The sequence below is a fragment of the Eucalyptus grandis genome, chromosome 6 (genome assembly GCF_016545825.1).
Source record: "Eucalyptus grandis isolate ANBG69807.140 chromosome 6, ASM1654582v1, whole genome shotgun sequence".
NCBI lineage: Eukaryota > Viridiplantae > Streptophyta > Magnoliopsida > Myrtales > Myrtaceae > Eucalyptus > Eucalyptus grandis.
Window position 1 is genome coordinate 26,996,639 of NC_052617.1, and position 18,240 is coordinate 27,014,878.

Consider the following 18,240-nt stretch of genomic DNA (forward strand, 5'->3'; position numbering starts at 1 on the left):
TATTTGTTTTTGCTTCCGCGCGTTAAAAGAAAGTAACGAAATGAGAAACATGTCGCGGGTGACGTTCTGGGATGTCACGTTGACGCAGCTGTGGGGATGATGATATCAAAGGAGGAATCATTATACATTGAACTTAGCATTGTGGGGACCTCAATTTGTTTTATCAATTTGTGTGTGCTTTATTGCTTTTTATCCACTAAACAACAATCGCTGAGTAAGTTTATTGTTATTAGATGATCTCCACAACTTTCTTGTCCTCTTCTTCACATTCTGGATTACTTATAGTAATATCTCGAGATTTTTTATTATCCACAACTTTATCGTCCATCTAGGGTTGGCCAGCTTGCAACTGTCGGGCGCCTAGGTGAAGAGTTGAATGTGTGAAATTTAGATGGACGGATGCGATTGGACTATTGATGATCTAATGGTTTGAGGACGTTGGGCAACTAATCCCTGAGGGATTGTGGAAGTAGTTATTAATGTCCTTGTAAGAGTTTCATTCTTTCCTTTTTATGAATTTTGTTATTTATTTTTTTTCCTTCTGGATTTTCTATTTTTTTCATAATGGTTGTTAAGGTTGTTGACAACCCTCGCCGACCGGGTGAGGCTCAACCTTGCTGTCGCTAGGTAAGGTCGGCCTCACTAGGGTTGGGCTAGCAAAGCTCTGGCGTGGGTCAAGCCTTCCTGGCCATGTGCGAGGCTCGACCTTGCTAGATCTAGTGAGGTTGCACCTTGCCCAGGTCGCGACTCTTGCTAGATTCACAAGGGTGACTCTCGATAGAGGCCATGAGGTTGGACACAATGAAAAAATAGAAAAAAAAAAGAGAAAAATATTAAAAATTAAAAAATTCAAACAATTTTTATTTTTTTTAAATTTGTCTATGTCAGTGTCAATGGCACCACGTAAGATGTCTGGCATATACATTGGTGATTTATGGTTAAAATTGATTGGATTAATTGAATTGATAAATTATTAAAATATTTAGGACTAAAAGGTCAAATTAAAAAGGCTTAGGACACAAGCAACCAAGGATGTTTAGGATGGTAGGATACAATGTATCGATTCCCTTTTTAATGTTAGATGACGAAGCGTCTCATTTCAAAATTCAAAGCAGTTGTTCTTCCATGTTCTCTCCGTTAGAGACATAGGCCAGCTAATCTTTAGATGGTCCCCTCAACCTTAGTAAACATCTTGTGTCCTCCAACTATTTATTCGAATTCTCTCCTATGATGGAAGCATCGTACCGATGATATATAATATTTCATTCGGCAGATCCTTGCATCGCGGTAAATCGGTATCTTGTTGCCAACGTCGGCACAAAGATGACAATTGGCTAAGCAACAGGTTTGACTTTTATAGGCTTCTTGTCTCAGAAACAGCTTTTAGCCTTCCAAAAGGTATTGATCAGCAAGGTCTCTTCAGAAAGGCAGCCTGATCATTTTCCTACACTTCCCCACCTAAATGGAATTCCATGTTTTTGCCTTGCCAAGCGTAGTCTCCTTCTGCATCTTCATCTTCATTTTACGAAAATTATGTCACAAGTCTGATGTGAAAGGCCTTCCCAAGCTTCCTCCCGGTCCGAGGAAGCTCCCTCTCATAGGAAACTTGCACCAGCTTCTCGGGTCACCGCCTCATCGTGCGTTGCGGGACTTGGCCAAGAAACACGGGCCGTTGATGCATTTGCAGCTTGGGGAAGTTCCTCACGTGATCGTTTCTTCGGCTGAGATGGCCAAAGAGGTGATGAAGACCCACGACCTGACTTTCGCAACGAGGCCGCCACTTCTTGCTTCCGAAGTAATGTCATATGGATCCACCGACATTGCATTCGCACCTTACGGTGAATACTGGAGGCAACTTAGAAAAATCTGCACTTTGGAGCTCTTTAGTGTCAAGAGGGTCCAGTCTTTTAGGCATATAAGGGAAGAAGAGACTTCGAATCTCGTCAAATGGGTTGCTTCCAATGCGGGGTCTCCAATCAATCTTACTCAGAAACTATTCTCGACCAACTACGGAGCTACTTCGATTGCAGCTTTCGGGAAGAAATTCAAAGAGCAGGAGGAGTTCATCTCAGTAGTCACCGAAGCAAATAAATTGGCGGCTGGCTTTGAGGTTGGGGACGTGTTTCCCTCGTCAAAGTGGCTTCATGTGATTAGCAGGATGAAGCCGCGATTGGAGAAGTTGCATCGGCAAGCAGACCATATGATGAACAACATCATCAGAGAAAGAAGAGAAGAGAGGGCTAAGAGAAGAGATGATGAAACGAGACATGATGATTTGATCGATGTTCTCTTGAGGTTTGCCGATCCCGGTGGTCCTGAATTTTCCCTGACCGCTGACAACATCAAAGCAGTGATACTGGTAACTTAGTTTTTCTGTTTTCGTCATGCTCAATTTCCTCATAAAAATGAACTGCAACCTAAGTAGTACCAACACGAACACGCAACACGCAACACGACATGACACGACATGCTGACACGTCATTTTTCAGAAAAAGAAAATTCTGACACGTTGAGATACGTTGTATACTAAATGAATATTAAATTAATTTATTCAAATTCATAAATAAATAAATAATAAAAAGAGCCTATAATAAATCTATACTAATAACATTAATAAATTTATTCATAAAAAATTAGAAAGACATTTTTTGACTTTAACAAAAGTTATCGATGAAATAAATAACTAACGAGAGATTAGAGTCAAAATAAATTTATATTTTTCTACAATGATCAAAATTTATCATTATCTAACATCTAGTGCTTTTATTTTTCGAAATAACTTTTTAACCCGCCTATTTATTTATTTTTTAGCCTTAGCATTTATTAATAAAGTTATTTAACATTCATATATATATATATATATATATATATATATATATATATATTTTGGGCTAAATGGGTCTCACCCATTTATTTCACCCTCTATTTTTTTCCCCCACCCCACCCACCGCCTGCGCCACGAGGCTTTGGTTTCTTCCTAGAAGCCCTTGTCTCTCTCCTTGCTCTTCTTCCTAAAATTGAAAAAGCATAACAGCCTAAAGGGCAAAAACCCTAGCAATCGCCTTCTTCTCTCCTTTGCTCGGTCTCTACCTCTCTTGCCGCTGCCTCGCCTCCGTTCCCCCCTTTGCCATTGTAGCCTCACGTCTAGCCCTCCATCGCGGCATTGCGGTTCTCCATCTCGGCGTTGCAGTCGGCAGTCGTAGCCTTCTCGATCGTCTTGGTCTTTGCTCTTCCTCTACCCTCCCTCGCCATTGCTCAAGGCATTGCCTCGGCTCCATCACCCTTGCCTCCACCCTCTATCACCTTCTTCCCTTCGCATTGCAGACCCGCCCACAAACCTCCAGACACGCGCGTCGGAGCGTGTCGGAAAGAGTTGACCACGTGTTGAAAACTCTTACACGTGTTCACCGCGTGTCCGAGCATGTCCGACACGACACGGAGGCCCTCTGTCGGTGTCCGTGCTTCCTTAACTGCCGCTTTGGGATTTCAAATCAGTTGGATTTTGACCTCAGAACAAAGTCGAAGGTCGACATGGGTGGACTTCCACCTGTGGACATGATATCGGTGCGAGAAGAAGTCTATCGAGATAGCACGGCCCAAATTAAAATAGCATGAACCTCGAGACGATTGAAAATAACTTTGATGCTTGAGCGTGTTATTGACTAGTTCGAGGCAATATTTTCTTTGTCATTCTGAGGATTAAAATTCAAGTTATTCTAACAAAGATTGGAACACGAATCTGCATGCAGGACATTTTCGTTGCGGGGGGCGAGACTTCAGCCACGCAGGTTGATTGGGCATTGGCCGAAATGATGAAGAACCCAAGAATCCTCAAAAAGGCGCAGGCCGAGGTGAGAGAGGTCTTTGACAGGAGAGGCAAAGCAGACGAGATGGGGTTGCCCGAACTAGAGTACCTGAAGTTGGTAATAAAAGAGTCCCTGAGGATGCGCCCTTCTGTTCCCTTGCTGCTCCCGAGGGAATGCGGAGAGAGGTGCGAGATAAACGGGTACGAGATCCCGGTTAAGACCAAAGTGGTCGTGAATGCGTGGGCGATTGGCAGAGACCCCAAGTACTGGGACAACCCCGAGGTCTTTTACCCGGAGAGGTTCAAGGACAGCCCAGTTGATTACAAAGGGACTAGCTTCGAGTACATACCATTCGGTGCAGGAAGGAGGATGTGTCCAGGGATGAACTTTGGGATCGTGAACGTGGAGCTTCCGCTTGCGATGTTGCTGTACCATTTTGACTGGGAGCTCCCTGAGGGAATGAAGAGAGAAGAGCTGGACATGAGCGAGTTGCTGGGTGCAACTCAGAGGAGGAAGCGGGATATGTACCTGGTTCCTAAGCCCTATCAGCCTACCTTCACCGGTTCAGACCTTCCTCTGTAGTCATTACAAGGGTTGCCAAGGTCACAGATGTTAGTCAACAATAACGATGGGGAAGAAACAAAAAGAATGCAACTATAAGGTTGTGTGGAGGAAGAGGTTTATGTAATAAAGAATGCCACTTGCTACTTGTCTTTTTTAGCTCCCTCGGAAGAGGAGGTTTATGTAATAAAGAATGCCACTTGCTACTTGTCTTTTTTAGCTCCCTGGTGCGAGGAGTTTTAGGGCTACAATTGTATGTCATTCATTAGTCGAGTGCTTCTGGATGAGTGTCCTCACCGCTTACCTTTTACATAGAATACTCATATTTCAATAATTGGGTCAAACTTCTTATCTACATGGGATTGCTATGCTGTCAAGACCACTCTTTTCGGGGTTTTACATAGAATACTTGGTTTTGAATGTCAAACCAAATATGTGGGGTTTACAAAATCTATCAAATCATCACCCTTCAGGATCATATCAAATTAATCCCAAAACTAGACTCCCTCCAAAGACAGTCCTTTGTTTATTTGTTTATTTGTTTATTTTGCCCTCTTTGGCATTTATTATTTGTTAAAATGCTACAAAGAATCTAATGGGATATTTCTCTGATGTTGGAGCTGAGATAGATTTGAAGCAAATTTAAAATATTGGATATTTTATTGATAGAATTAAAAGGTTAAGATTAAACTGAAATCGCTAAAAAATTATAATTTTTGTTGTCATTTGGCCTATAGTTTCGCATGAAAAGGTTAGTCACGTGATATTGGTTATTTTTCTTTGGCCAAAAATGCGATGGTAGTTGGCTAGCTGAAACTCAAAGCCAATTATCCCGTTTACCTTTTCCCGCAGACTAGACAATGAAACGAGAAAAAGGTTGAATTTTCAATTTATGGTCTGTTTGTTTGTGTTTCTTTTTTTTGTTTTTGAACACTTTTTCTGTTTTTTTTTGTTCTGGGAACAAAAAGGAACAGAAACGCGTTTGGTGCGTTTTTTTTTTTTTCTTTTGTTCCCAGGAACAAAAAAAGAAACAGAAATAAGAAACAACAAATTTGTGTTTCTTATTTCTAAAACAAAACTTAGAAACACTTTTTTATTTTCTTCTTATTTTCTTTCTTTTTTCTTTCGCCGGTCGCCGGCCTCGGCCATGCCCGGCGACCGGCCGACGAGGGCCGGCGGCCTCGGCCATGCCCGGCGACCGGCCGACGAGGGCCGGCAGCCTCGCCCAGCCACGGCGAGGCTCGCCGGCCCCCGGCGAGGCCGAGCCTCGCCGTAGCTGGGCGAGGGTCGGCCTCGCCTTGGCTGGGCGAGCTCGATCTCGCCCAGATCCGGCGAGGTCGAGCTCGCGGCGGTGGCCCGACGAGGCCGAGCCTCGTCGGCCGCCGGGCGAGCTCGCCTCGCCGGATCCGGGCGAGCTCGTGGTGGGCGAGGCCGCCGGCCAAAAAAAGAAAAAAGGAAAAATAAGAAAAAAATAGAAAAAATAAAAGAAATAAAAAAAGTATACAAATTTACCAAACGTGTTTCTGTTTATTTTTTATTCCTGGAACAAGTTTACCAAACGCGTTTTTTTGTTCAAAAATTATTCCCGGAACAGAAACACTTTTTTCTATTTCTGTTCCCTGGAACAATTTTTAAACAGAAATGCAAACAAACGCACCCTTACTAATTTTGATAATAATAGTTGGGACGATTTGGTGCCTACTCTTGCTGAGTTGAAAAGGGAGATGTAACAACCAAGGCAATACTGATTTATTTACAGCCTGAGTAATCTAAGCTGAAGACCAAAATAGGCAGAGCATTAGAAGCGTTATTCAGTATGAAAGTAGTGGTGGGTAAAAGTATTTACTAAAATAAATAAAACTAATATGGAATGAGAATAATGGCTCTAGATTTCTACATAGTATATACATACATCTGGAATGTGGTCGTGTTTCTTCAAGGGCTAATTCTATAAAAAAAAAAAAAATCCTGAACTGGTACCCTCATGATTCTTTTATTTTAACTTAATTTTCATCTCACAAAAATTCCCAAACCAGTATCCCTTAACTCATATGTTTCAAACTACTTTCATTTTGTACACATGTACACCAAATCTACCCCTCTTAGCAATTTGGGATATGCTGTGTTTGGTAGATTTGGATTAGGACTATCGGTCTGGGATTTTTTGTGAAATGAAAATTAGTTTGGGATGTCACGAGGGTACAAGTTTATTTATTTATTTTTATTTTTTTGTGAGACAAACTAATTTGAGGTAAATGTGTCGTGGGAGAGCGGTTTGGGATTTTAAATAGTTTTAATCCTTCTTCCAACTTATTAAGCTTTATCCGTTTATCTAAGATTTTTAGATTGCCAATTGTTAGTAAGTTGACAAGGTCGGCATCCTTTAAGCTTATGCATAAGAATAAGTGCTACCACTTTACTATAGAATTAGACTCGAAAGCGAATTGGTTTAGCATTCGATTGTCAATATAGTTGCAAGGTAAAATTTATGAGATTATAAAAATCCACATATTGATCATGGCTTCTACATATGATCATTGTGATAATCTTGAGGTGCTTAATTGTCGAAGATCAGCAAATTTTTTTTTTTGTTTTGTGCTGGTGTGCTAATTCTAAGAATCAGTTCCGTTGAAGGAGAAAAAAGATAAAAATTTTATTAGGATAATTTGAAGGTGAAACACTCACGATTCACGTAAAGAGGAGGAGGAGATAGATAGGTTTTTTGTTTTATTTCACCTTATCAGAAATAATTACGGGACTCGCCTTTTATAAGCTTGATACGTAACTCTTAAGCTAAGTGACTCATAAATCTACTTTGTGTTCCGAGGAGATAAAGTCCTAGAAAGTTACAAAATATTAATTATACCTAGAAACATGAAAAGTCACAACATATAAATACGAACGGACTTCTCAAAAGTAACTCTCTAATTATGACTCTTCTTCAATGCATGCAGCCTCCTTGAGAGTCGAACATACATATTAATGAATCGATAATTTCTTTGCTTGGTTGACAACCTCGAATGAGTTTGGTTTAATTATTAACACTCCCCCTCAAACCAAATTCCCTTCCATCAATCATTCCAATCAAACTCTTGAACTTCCGAAATGCATCGATCTTGAGAGGTTTAATAAAAATGTTTGCTATTTGATCTCCCGTCTTCACATGCAACACTTCAATATCCTTCTCTCTCATCTATTCTCGAGTGAAGTCATATCGAACATAGATATGTGTGCCAGCCTGAATTTTTAGAATTTGTTTTCGATTAAATAAATCGGGCCTTTTATCGATGTGCCGATGGTGCTATTCTCTGAGTTGATCACTCACGAGATAACTAGACTATCTAGGGAAGCAATTAAGGAATCTAAATGCAATGGACTTGAAAATTCGACCAGGAATCAATTGCTCGACTGTGTTGATCTGCAAGGGTCATTAAGGCATTGTCAAAATCGATCAAAGATCAAAGATATGTCAATTCGACTAAGATATGTAATCAAAGTGTGGGTGATTCCACTTAATTGCAAAATTCTCGTCGATCGGCACTAAATTGATTTTCCGTCGTTTTTGGTACCCTATGTCTATAATTGAAATCTCGAGATTTTCACGACAACCGAGAGTTGTCAATGTGTTGAAGATGTACTTTGTGGCTCGAAAATAATCGATCACGGGTCAATTGCACGAAAAATTCCTAAAAGTTACCCGGTAGACTAGGTCACGCTAAAATCGTGTCGAATTGAAATTAACCGCGAATTTGAACCCGATTTCAGAAATTGAAAGTTTTGTCGTGTTATAATTCATTTTAGGAGCGTCGAATCATCCTTCAAAGAGTTTTCGGGGATTTTGGGAATTTTACGAAAAATCGATTCAAACGTTGCGGGAAAATAATAGAAATTTGGACGGGCTAAGTCGAAGAAAATTTGGACTTCCAAGCCAAGCCTTTGGGTGTTGGGGACTTGCAGAAAATTGTACGAGATTTTTCTTCAGCAAAATCGGACCTTGAATTGGAGAAATCGGAGAGGAAATTGAAGTAAAATTTGAGTGAAATTCGGATTGGTCATGGGGTTATTTTTTTTTAACATTAATTTGAGCCATTTATGGAAATTTTGGCTTCAATTTGGTTTAATGGTGGGAAATTATTTCAAGAAAGTATTAGAGGGGGACAATGCATTCAATTAGATGGATAACACTCTTGACTTTGCCTCCTTTTTCCGCATCTTCCGTCGCATGCCAGGTAGCCAATCTTCCCCTTCGTGCATTTTTGCTTTCACTATTCTTCTTCAATTTGATCTCATTTTCTTCTCACCGAGCCAGCTGCTTCTGCCCTTATCTCTCATTGATTTCCCTCGCATATCTCTCTGCGTCTACCATTCACCCCGCCGAAGCCACGCGCCCGTCTCTTGTTCTCTTCCAGTCAACACAGTAACCGTTGTTGACTCCTTGAAGCCCACAACCCACCGAAGCCTCGCCCACATGCCTCCCAGCTTTCGTCAAAGCCACGCCAACCCACGATTGAAGCCCAAGCTACCGCGCATCCTTCACCTCACCAGCACACTCCTTCGGTCAACACCCCCACCGAAATCCCCTCTTGTTGACTCGCTGCGCGCCCCCACAATCTCCTCCTTTGTCCATAGTATCCCACCAGCGAAGCAGCATCACTGTCCACGAAGCAGCTTCCCCAGTAGCAACCGAGGCAGTCGCATTGTCTCTCGCCTTCGCCCACAAGTTCGGCCAAGTTTCGGCCCGTCTCCATCGAGCTTAGCCCAACTTCCATTCTAGCAAGCCCATTCGAAGCCAACTAATCTTGAATTTAGCAGCCCAAGTCTTGTTTTCCTCAGCAGCAGCCCAACTCTGCCCAGTTTAGTTTTAAGCCCAACTTTGGTCCAATTCACTTGAAGTCCACGAAGTAGCCCAAGCCTAAAGCCAAGCCCAGCATTTGTTGTGAGCTTGCAAGGCCTTTTGGGCTAGGTCCAAGTGCCCGTTGACGCCTCCACAAACCCGAGTTTCGACTGCCGTCGCGCCACCGTAATGGTAAACCGGTTTCTGCGATAAACCGGTGAGTTTATGCACTAAACTCTTTTTAGTAGGCTAATGATGTTTATGGGGCGTTTAATTTAATTTAATTAGAAATTAGGTGGTTAGTTAGATTAGATTAGCAATTTAATTATTCAATTATGCATGTTAGGTGGTTAGATTAAATTAACTAAGGCCTAGATAGGATGTGTTATTTATCTAAACAGGTTCGGGAATTTTCTTGGCCCGTTTAGGCAGTTAATTTAGTGATTTTGGCTTAGGTTGGTATTTTTAGAATTTAAATTGATTTATTTAATAAATTTTTAGAAATGATTTAATTATTAATTATTTTTTCGCAAATTAGACCGGGATAGCTGGTGACCAGAATTTCGTGCTAATTGCAATGGTATGGTTAATTTCTACAATTGAGTGTTAAATTGTGCAAATTGAGTGCTGATTAGATTTTTGGTTATTTATTCCAAAAATTGTGAATTTTCATTATTTATTCAGAAAATCTCAGGTGTTAGATTTTGACACGGAAAATAATTTTATATATTATATAAAATAATGGGATTTTAAAAAGGAATGATATCAATTTTTTTTTCTGGGTCGATATGACCGCATACCCACACACGACTATTTTACCATGTATTTCTAATACGAAGAAAAAAGGCCAAGTTCATCATTTTAATTGAGGCATTTGAGTGTAATACAGGGTGCCCTAGGCCATACTTGAGTGATTGTGTGTTAGTTAAGATAACCCGTCTCGGGTTGTTAAGCTGGACGGTAATTCCTATATGGGACGTCCCTAGACAATGGGAAGCCAGTCGCAGTGGATTCTGGACATGTGCTCCTTCTGGAAAGCCGTCTGATGGAGACGTGCCATGCTTAGTGGTGTGAGACGAAGCCTGGCAATGCTAGAAGACTACCAAATAGAGAGTAGGCCGTGTTATATGCCAAGATCAAAACTAGGAATGCATGATTAATTGAGTTAAATGCGCCGGATTATGGGACAAAATTGTGTGGCACGGTATGTGATGTGTCATAATGATTTACTCCTATAATCAGGACCCCTGTGCTGGTTTGAGAATTGAGTGTGGCGTTCCAGTTGTTGGAGCTTATTTACTGCTCATGCTTGTGACTGCCTGTGATATAAACGGTACTGACCTACAGGGTAGATCTAAGACGAGGTAAGTCATTTATTTCATTTTTTTGTGATTGTGTGATTAGGACGCTTCTAGGCGTATTTCCCTCCTAATCGGGAGTGTGAACTCACTGAGATTTATATCTCACCCCGTCTTGGGTTAAATTTTCAAGGTCGTAAAGTGGAGGACCTAGAGCCGAGAGGAGGTGATCTGAAGTATAGGTCAGTTAGGACCACTTCTTTTTGGAAAGCCTGTCTTTGAAATCTTTTTGTCATAGACTTTGTATATGATTCAGTGTGTATATAAAGGTGTGTTTTGTTTGTGAATATGTTGCCTTGCTTTTCTATCCTGAGTTATTGATGTCAGAGGATTAGTAATTTGCTTTTGCATGTGCATTAAAATGAAATAAAATGAAAGGGTCAGCAACTCGTCCTGGGAAGTTGTAAATTTTTCTATCGACTACAAAGAGATGGGCATGCGCTCGAGGTTTGGGGTGTAACAATATATTTGTTTCATCCATGAAAGACTAGATTTTTCGCCAAAGTAACAATAGAAACATTATCGACAAAAATCTTTGCTACTTTTTTCTACTCCATATGAATATCTTTGAGTAGTCTTTTCAACCAAATTGCATGACAAATGTGGCACCCCGAACCCTTCGTAGGTCGCCACCAACACCAATGTTACACCTTACTACCTCTTTCTAGAAGAAAGCGTCGTAATTCATAAACATTTTTTTTTAAAACGGTCCCAGCGCGACTCATTAGCGGAAGCAAATTAAAACATCACCATCTCTCCCCCTACCAACCATGATACAAATACACACCACTAATCATCATGATTTTATAGACAAGTCATGACACTTTAGTTACATATATTTTCAAGATGGGACTTTTTTGGGTCGATACATCAAAAAGGAAAAGCCAGGACTCAGCCATATCTAGCCTAAAACCCCAAAAAGAACCCTCGACCCTCTACATCTCACGTGCACAACCCCCATCATCAATGTCAGCCAACTATCCCAAAAAGATCTAGCTCCTACTCGTCACACACGGGCCTCACACCCAATTCGGTGCATCAGGCGGTGGCGATGGCAACATCCCTCTCATCACCCCGTCGCGACAAACGTGGACGGAGACGAACTCCTGGACAATCAGCCCCCTAGCTAGGCCTATGTCGTACATGACAAAACAGTGCACTCATAAATACGTCAATCCAGGCACAGAAGGACAGTCGAACTTCTCGCACTCAACCTCGACATCGGATGGTAGACCGTAAAATACACCCCGCGTGACGGCAGGGAGCGACATGCTGCTATTATGAAATGTTGGTCCCCAAAAGAGGTGAGTACAACCACTTAGTAGGTAAAGGAATCCAATAACTACTCAATGCATCATACAAGTCATACATGCATTTCAGGCATTACTTACCTTGAAGCCATGCGCATACTATCATGCATCATCATCACAATCATAACACATACATGTGTATCATCATGTCATACTCATATAGTCGTCATCATGACATTATTATATTACACACATGTCATCATCATCATATACATGACATATCATCATCATGCCTTATCATATTTCATCATCCTCACATCATGCATATCTTCATGCCATGTCATATATCATCATCATCATCATGCATATCTTCAAGACCTCGTCACACACACTACATGGTGCAATTATTTATAAAATAAAATTCATGGAATTTATGCCAATTAAAATAATCCATTTATCATGCCCCTTTTTTATTTTTTTTATTTAAATTCCAGCTTGTGCCATTTTCAAAAATATTAAATTTAATTATTTATATAATCTCAAAAATCATAAAATTAAGGCAAGTGATAAACAAGACAATAGGATGATGATTTCATGTAAAATACATGGCCAAATAAAATTTCACATAATTCCATAAATCACACAAAACATCATATAATTTTCGGATGAAATCAGAATGCACAGTTTCCGAAGAAATTCGATTAAAATATCCATACGACCTCCAAAAATTACGAAATTTTACCGAGTTATAGCCAAGACATTAAAGTACATTTTTTATGAAGACTTCCAAGTCAGATTATTTTTAGATAAATTTATACAGTCTCACGAAGCTTCTGGATCCATCACCGAATCGTCCAGTACATGCTTCTCCAAAATACTGAGTTTTCACCTACCTACTCTTCGTCTTTTCCTCTGAAATTTGGATATGTTCTCTACAAGTTTCGTGAAGAGATCCAAGTCAAATATGTGGCATCCCAAAATTCAAAGTCAAATTATAAGGTGTGTTAAAGCCTCTAATTAGGTAATGAAATTACCTATGGTTTATGCTTTAGCCATTAGTCTCTTTTTAAGATTAGGTGATTTGTGCTTGTATTTATAAAATTTTAAATTAGATAGATTGATAATGATAATCTATGCTTGGCCATGCACCTTATGAATTAAATAAAATGTCACAAGACTTTGGCCATGTGGAATTTAAAATTTAAAATTTGAAATCTATAAAAGAAATAAATTAAAGATGAATAATTGAAAATAAAATTGATTTGAATTAGGTTTGGGCCTTAGGCCCAAAAAGGGGGATTTTAGTGGGCCAAGCTAGTCGGCCCAATAGAAGCCCACGGAAGGGGGCTGTCGCCGGCCCATTGAGGCCCAAGGAGATGTGGCCATCGGCCACAAAGAAGGCCCAAAAGGAGGCCCAAGCCCAAGCCCATCCATGAGTCTTGCCAAGTGGCAAGAAGGAGCTCATGCATTGGCCATTGGTGAGGCAATCTCATGATTGCAAATGATGAGGTTTGGGGGAAATAAAAGGGAAGAGAGAGAGAGGGGTGGCTGGTTCATTCGCCCAAGAGAGTGAGAGAGAGAGAGATTGTGCGAGAGAGAGGGAGAGCGGCCGAGAGAGAGGAGGAGCCAAGGAGGGAGTCACCGTCGCTCGCCGTCCGTCTGCCGTGCTCGCCGCCGTGTGCCGCCGTCCGTCTGGTCTAGAGGCAAGTGGGAGTCCTCTAGCTGCTCTTTCATGTGTGTTTGTTGCATGTATGGTTGATATAGTGTCAAGTTTGGGTGATTTGGTGAGGAAAACCGAAGTATGGATGGATTATTCTTGGGTGGTATGACTGTTTTCGCTTGAACAGTTTGAGTCGGAATGTTGTGTGAGCTTGCATGCATGTTTGGAGTCCGATTTTGGCTTCGATTTCTTCATGCAAGTTGTAGCTAACATATTAAACTACAACATACTCAAATTTGGTGGAAAATGATGGAGATTTGAGGAGTTAAACTCTCATCCTACGGAGACCTCAGATCTGGAAAGATTTCACTGACCCTTTTGTTGGATTTGTGGTTGCATGTTGATTTGTGCTAAGAATATTTCTTCTATCTCTTCATCAAAGTTGTAGGGGACATATTAAACTACAACATACTCAAATTTTAAGTGAAATTAACAATTATAGCCTAGTAAATCGACTAGATCTTGAAGACGGTAATTCTGGAGATGTATTTCGGGACACCCGAGACTTCATGGACAAAAATGACGCCTATAATCTGGTTATTTGACTTAGATATCTCATGAAATATGTAGAGGACATATTTATGTATAACATATCCAAATTTAAGAGGAAACGAAAGAGAATAGGTAGGTGAAAAATCAGTATTTCGAGAAGTATGTACTGGATGATGCGGTAATGGATCCAGAAGCTTCGTGAGACTGTAGAAAATAATCTAAAAATAATCTGACTTGGAAGTCTTCATGAAAGATGTACGAAAATGTCTTTTCTATGACTCGGTAAAATTTTGTAATTTTTGGAGGTCGTATGAATATTTTAATCGAATTTCTTCGGAAACTGTGCATTCTGATTTCATCCGAAAATGATATGCTGTTTTGTGTGATTTATGGAATGATGTGAAATTTTATTTGGCCATGTATTTTACATGAAATCATCATTCTATTGCCTTTTTTTATCACTTGCCTTAATTTTTATAATTTTTGGGAATTTAGAGATATTAAATTTAATATTTTTGGAAAATGATAAAAGCTGGAATTTTAAATAAATGAAAAAGGGCATGAAAAAAAAAATTGATTATTTTATTGACCATAAATTCCATTAAATTTTATTTCATAAATAATTATACCATGTAGTATGTATGATGAGGTCTTGATGTATGCATGACATTGAATTGAAAATGCATGTGTGAATTTCATGCCGAATATGACTTGTTTGATGTCATATCATATGCCATGCTAAATTAAGACCGAAATTGGTAAACATGGATAAAGTTAAATGAGGAGATGGTTGTGGTGGATGATGATGCTCGGATTGTATTGAGATACAAGGCCGGATGACCTTGGGAGATTCAGGATGCCCGGAATGTGGGGGGGCCGGAAGCCTTGTCGGAGGTCTTTGCCCGAAAGGAATGCCTCGCGATGCCAGGATTGGGGTGCGGGATGCCCGGCCAGGGAGTGTAAATGCCAGAAGCCCTGTCAGAGGTCTTTGCCCGAGGGGAATGCCTCGTGATGCCAGTTGGGATGCGAGATGCCCGAAATGTGGGGGGCCGGATGCCGGTGGCCTGAAATGGCTGAATGCCGGAAGCCTCGGAGGTCTTTGCCCGAGGGGATGATGAAATTGATGATCACCCATGGCACGATGATATGATGGAATGATGATGATGATATATGACATGGCATGATGATATGCATGATGATGATGATGATATGTGATGTGATATCATGATGATCACCCATGGCATGATGATATGCATGATGATGATGATAATATGTGATGTGATATCATGATGATCACCCATGGCACGATGATATGCATGATGATATATAATGATGACATGTATGACATGATGATGCCATGATGATGATGACATGTATGATATGATGATGTCATGATATATAATGATGACATGTGTGATGTGATGATGTCATGATAATGATGACATGTATATGATATGATGATGATACACATGTATGTGTTATGATTGTGATGATGATGCATGATAGTATGCGCATGGTTTCAAGGTAAGTAACGCCTGCAATGCATGTATGATTGGTATGATGCATTGAGTGGTTATTGAATTCATTTACCTGCTGAGTGGTTGTACTCACCCCTTTGGGGACCAACATTTCAGATTAGCAGCATGCCGCTTCTTGCCGTTGCGCGGGGTATATTTTACGGTTTACCATCCAACGTCGAGGTAGAGTGCGAGGAGTTCAGCTATCCTTCGGTACCTGGATTGACATATATTCGTGTGCGCTGTTTGGTCATGTACGACATAGGCCTGGCTGGGGGCCCGATTGTCCAAGAGTTCATCTCCCTCCATGTTTGTCGCGACGGGGTGATGAGAGGGATGCTGCCACCTCCACCGCCTGACGCACCGGATTGGGTGTGAGGCCCGTGCGTGATGAGTAGGAGCTTGATCTTTTTGGGATAGTTAGCCGACACTGATGATGGGGGTTGTGCACGTGAGATGTAGAGGGTTGAGGGTTCTTTTGGGGTTTTAGGCTGAACATTGCTGAGTCCTAGCTTTTCCTTTTGATGTATGGACCCAAAAGAAGTCCCATCCTGAAAATATATGTAAATAAAGTGTCGTGGCTTGTCTATAAAATCATGGTGATTAGTGGTGTGTATTTGTATCATGGTTGGTAAGGGGAGAGATGGTGATGTTTTACTTTGCTTCCGCTGATGAGTCGCGCTGGGACCGTCTTAAAAAAAAAAAAATGCCTGTGAATAACGATGCTTCTTCTAAGTACTATCAAAAGGGTAATAAGATGTAACATTGGTGCTTGTGGCGACCTTCGAAGGGTTCGGGTGCTACAAAATATCCAGAGTATAGTCGTCGTTTAGGTCCATGAAGTCTCGGGTGTCCTGTAATACATCTCCAGAATTTCTGTCTTCGAGATCTAGTCGATTTACTAGGTTATACTTGTTCATTTCACTTCAAATTTGAGTATGTTGTATTTTAAGATGTCCCCTACAACTTTCATGAAGAAATCGAAGAGATATTCTTAGCACAACTCAACATGCAACCACAAATCCATCAAAAGGTCAGTGAAATCTTTCCAGATCTGAGGTCTCCGTAGGATGAGAGTTTAACCCCTAAAATCTCCATCATTTTCCACCAAATTTGAGTATGTTGTAATTTAAGATGTTATCTACAACTTTCATGAAGATATCAAAGCCAAAATCGGACTCTAAACATGCATGCAAGCTCACACAACATTCTGACTCGAGCTGATTCAAACGAAAACATTAACCTTGCTCAAGAACAAGTCATCCAAGCTTCGGTTTTCCTCTCCTAATCACCCAAAATTCGACATACATGTAGCACACACACATGCAAGAGCAGCTAGAGGACTCCAACTTGCCTCTAGACCGGACGGATGACGACACACAGCGGCGGTCACGGTGGATGGACGGCGAGCGACGGCGACTCCCTCCTCGGCTTCTCCTCTCTCGGCCACTCTCTCCCTCTCTCTCGCACGGTGTCTCTCTCTCCCTTGGGCGAATGGCTAACCGGCCACTCTCTCTCCTCTCTCCTTCCCTTTTATTTCCCCTAAACCTCATCATTAGTAATGATTAGGTTGCCTCACCAATGGCCAATGCATGCCACCCTTCTTGCCACTTGTCAAAGTTCATGCATAATGGGCTTGGGCTTTTGGGCTCGGGCTTCCTTTTGTGGCTGACGGCCACTCCTCCTTGGGCCTCAATGGGCCGGTCGACAGCCCCTTCGTGGGCTCCTATTGGGCTGACTAGCTTGGCCCACTAAAGCTTAGGCCAATGGGCCTAAGGCCCAACCTAAAAATTAACTTTTCCTCCCTTTTTTTTTAATTTCTTCTATGAATTTTAAAATTTTAATTTTCCACATGGCCAAAGTCTTGTGACATTTTATTTAATTCATAAGGTGCATGGCCAAGCATAGATTATCATTATTAATCTATCTAATTTAAAATCTCATAAACACAAGCACAAATCACCTAATCTTTAAAAAGAGACTAATGGCTAAAGCATAAACTTTAGGTAATTCCATTACCTAATTAGAGGCTTTAACACACCTTATAGCTTGACTTTGAATTTTGGGATGCCACAACAAACACATGAGGATTTAGCTACATATTTAGCTTCATATGTTGAAAAAGTAATGCTAGATTTTTTTTTATGAGCATGTGAAAGCAACGTCGCACGAGAAAAATACAAAGCCTAAAGTGCCTTTTCAATTATCAATGTCTCCACCATAATCACTATCCGAATAGGCTCTAAATTGGAAAGATTTAGACTAACAATAGTGTAAGCCATGAGCAATAGTGCCTTTGATGTAGTGAAGTATTCTCTTTGTAGCTCAAAGATGCGATGACTTCGGTTTCTCCATGTATCGGCTCACAATTCCAACACTATACATGATATTCGGTCTCGTGCATGTTAGATATCTCAAGCTTCCAATCAAGCTTCTATAATACGTCGTCAACATCGATACCATTATCAAACTTTGAAACTTGGTTCCGTACTCTATCGGTGTATTGACCGGTATACTATCCTTCATGTTGAATTTTTCAAGGATATTTTCTACATATCCCTTTTGGGAAACAAAAATCCCATTGGCACTTTGCTTTACTTTGATACCAAGAAAAAAAATTCATGAGACCATTATTAATTATCTCAGATTCTTTCACCATCAATGCCTTAAAAGCATTGATCATTGCCGGATTATTTCCTATT

The 18,240-nt window shown here is 40.7% G+C and overlaps 1 protein-coding gene across 1 annotated transcript; it reads left to right on the plus strand.

Moving 5' to 3' along the window:
* The first annotated feature begins 1,459 nt into the window (after positions 1 to 1,459).
* On the plus strand, positions 1,460 to 4,567 carry LOC104449137 (cytochrome P450 71D11). Its single transcript, XM_010063170.3, has 2 exons — positions 1,460 to 2,359; positions 3,750 to 4,567. The coding sequence occupies exons 1-2, from the start codon at positions 1,463 to 1,465 to the stop codon at positions 4,386 to 4,388; spliced, it is 1,536 nt and encodes a 511-aa protein (XP_010061472.1). The 5' UTR covers positions 1,460 to 1,462; the 3' UTR covers positions 4,389 to 4,567.
* The last annotated feature ends 13,673 nt before the right edge of the window (positions 4,568 to 18,240 follow it).

Excerpts from the sequence above, each read along its gene's own strand:
- LOC104449137 (XM_010063170.3), top strand. The coding sequence starts at position 1,463 with ATGGAATTCCATGTTTTTGCCTTGCCAAGCGTAGTCTCCTTCTGCATC. Across the intron at positions 2,360-3,749 it reads ACATCAAAGCAGTGATACTG|GACATTTTCGTTGCGGGGGG; the intron begins GTAACTTAGTTT and ends ATCTGCATGCAG.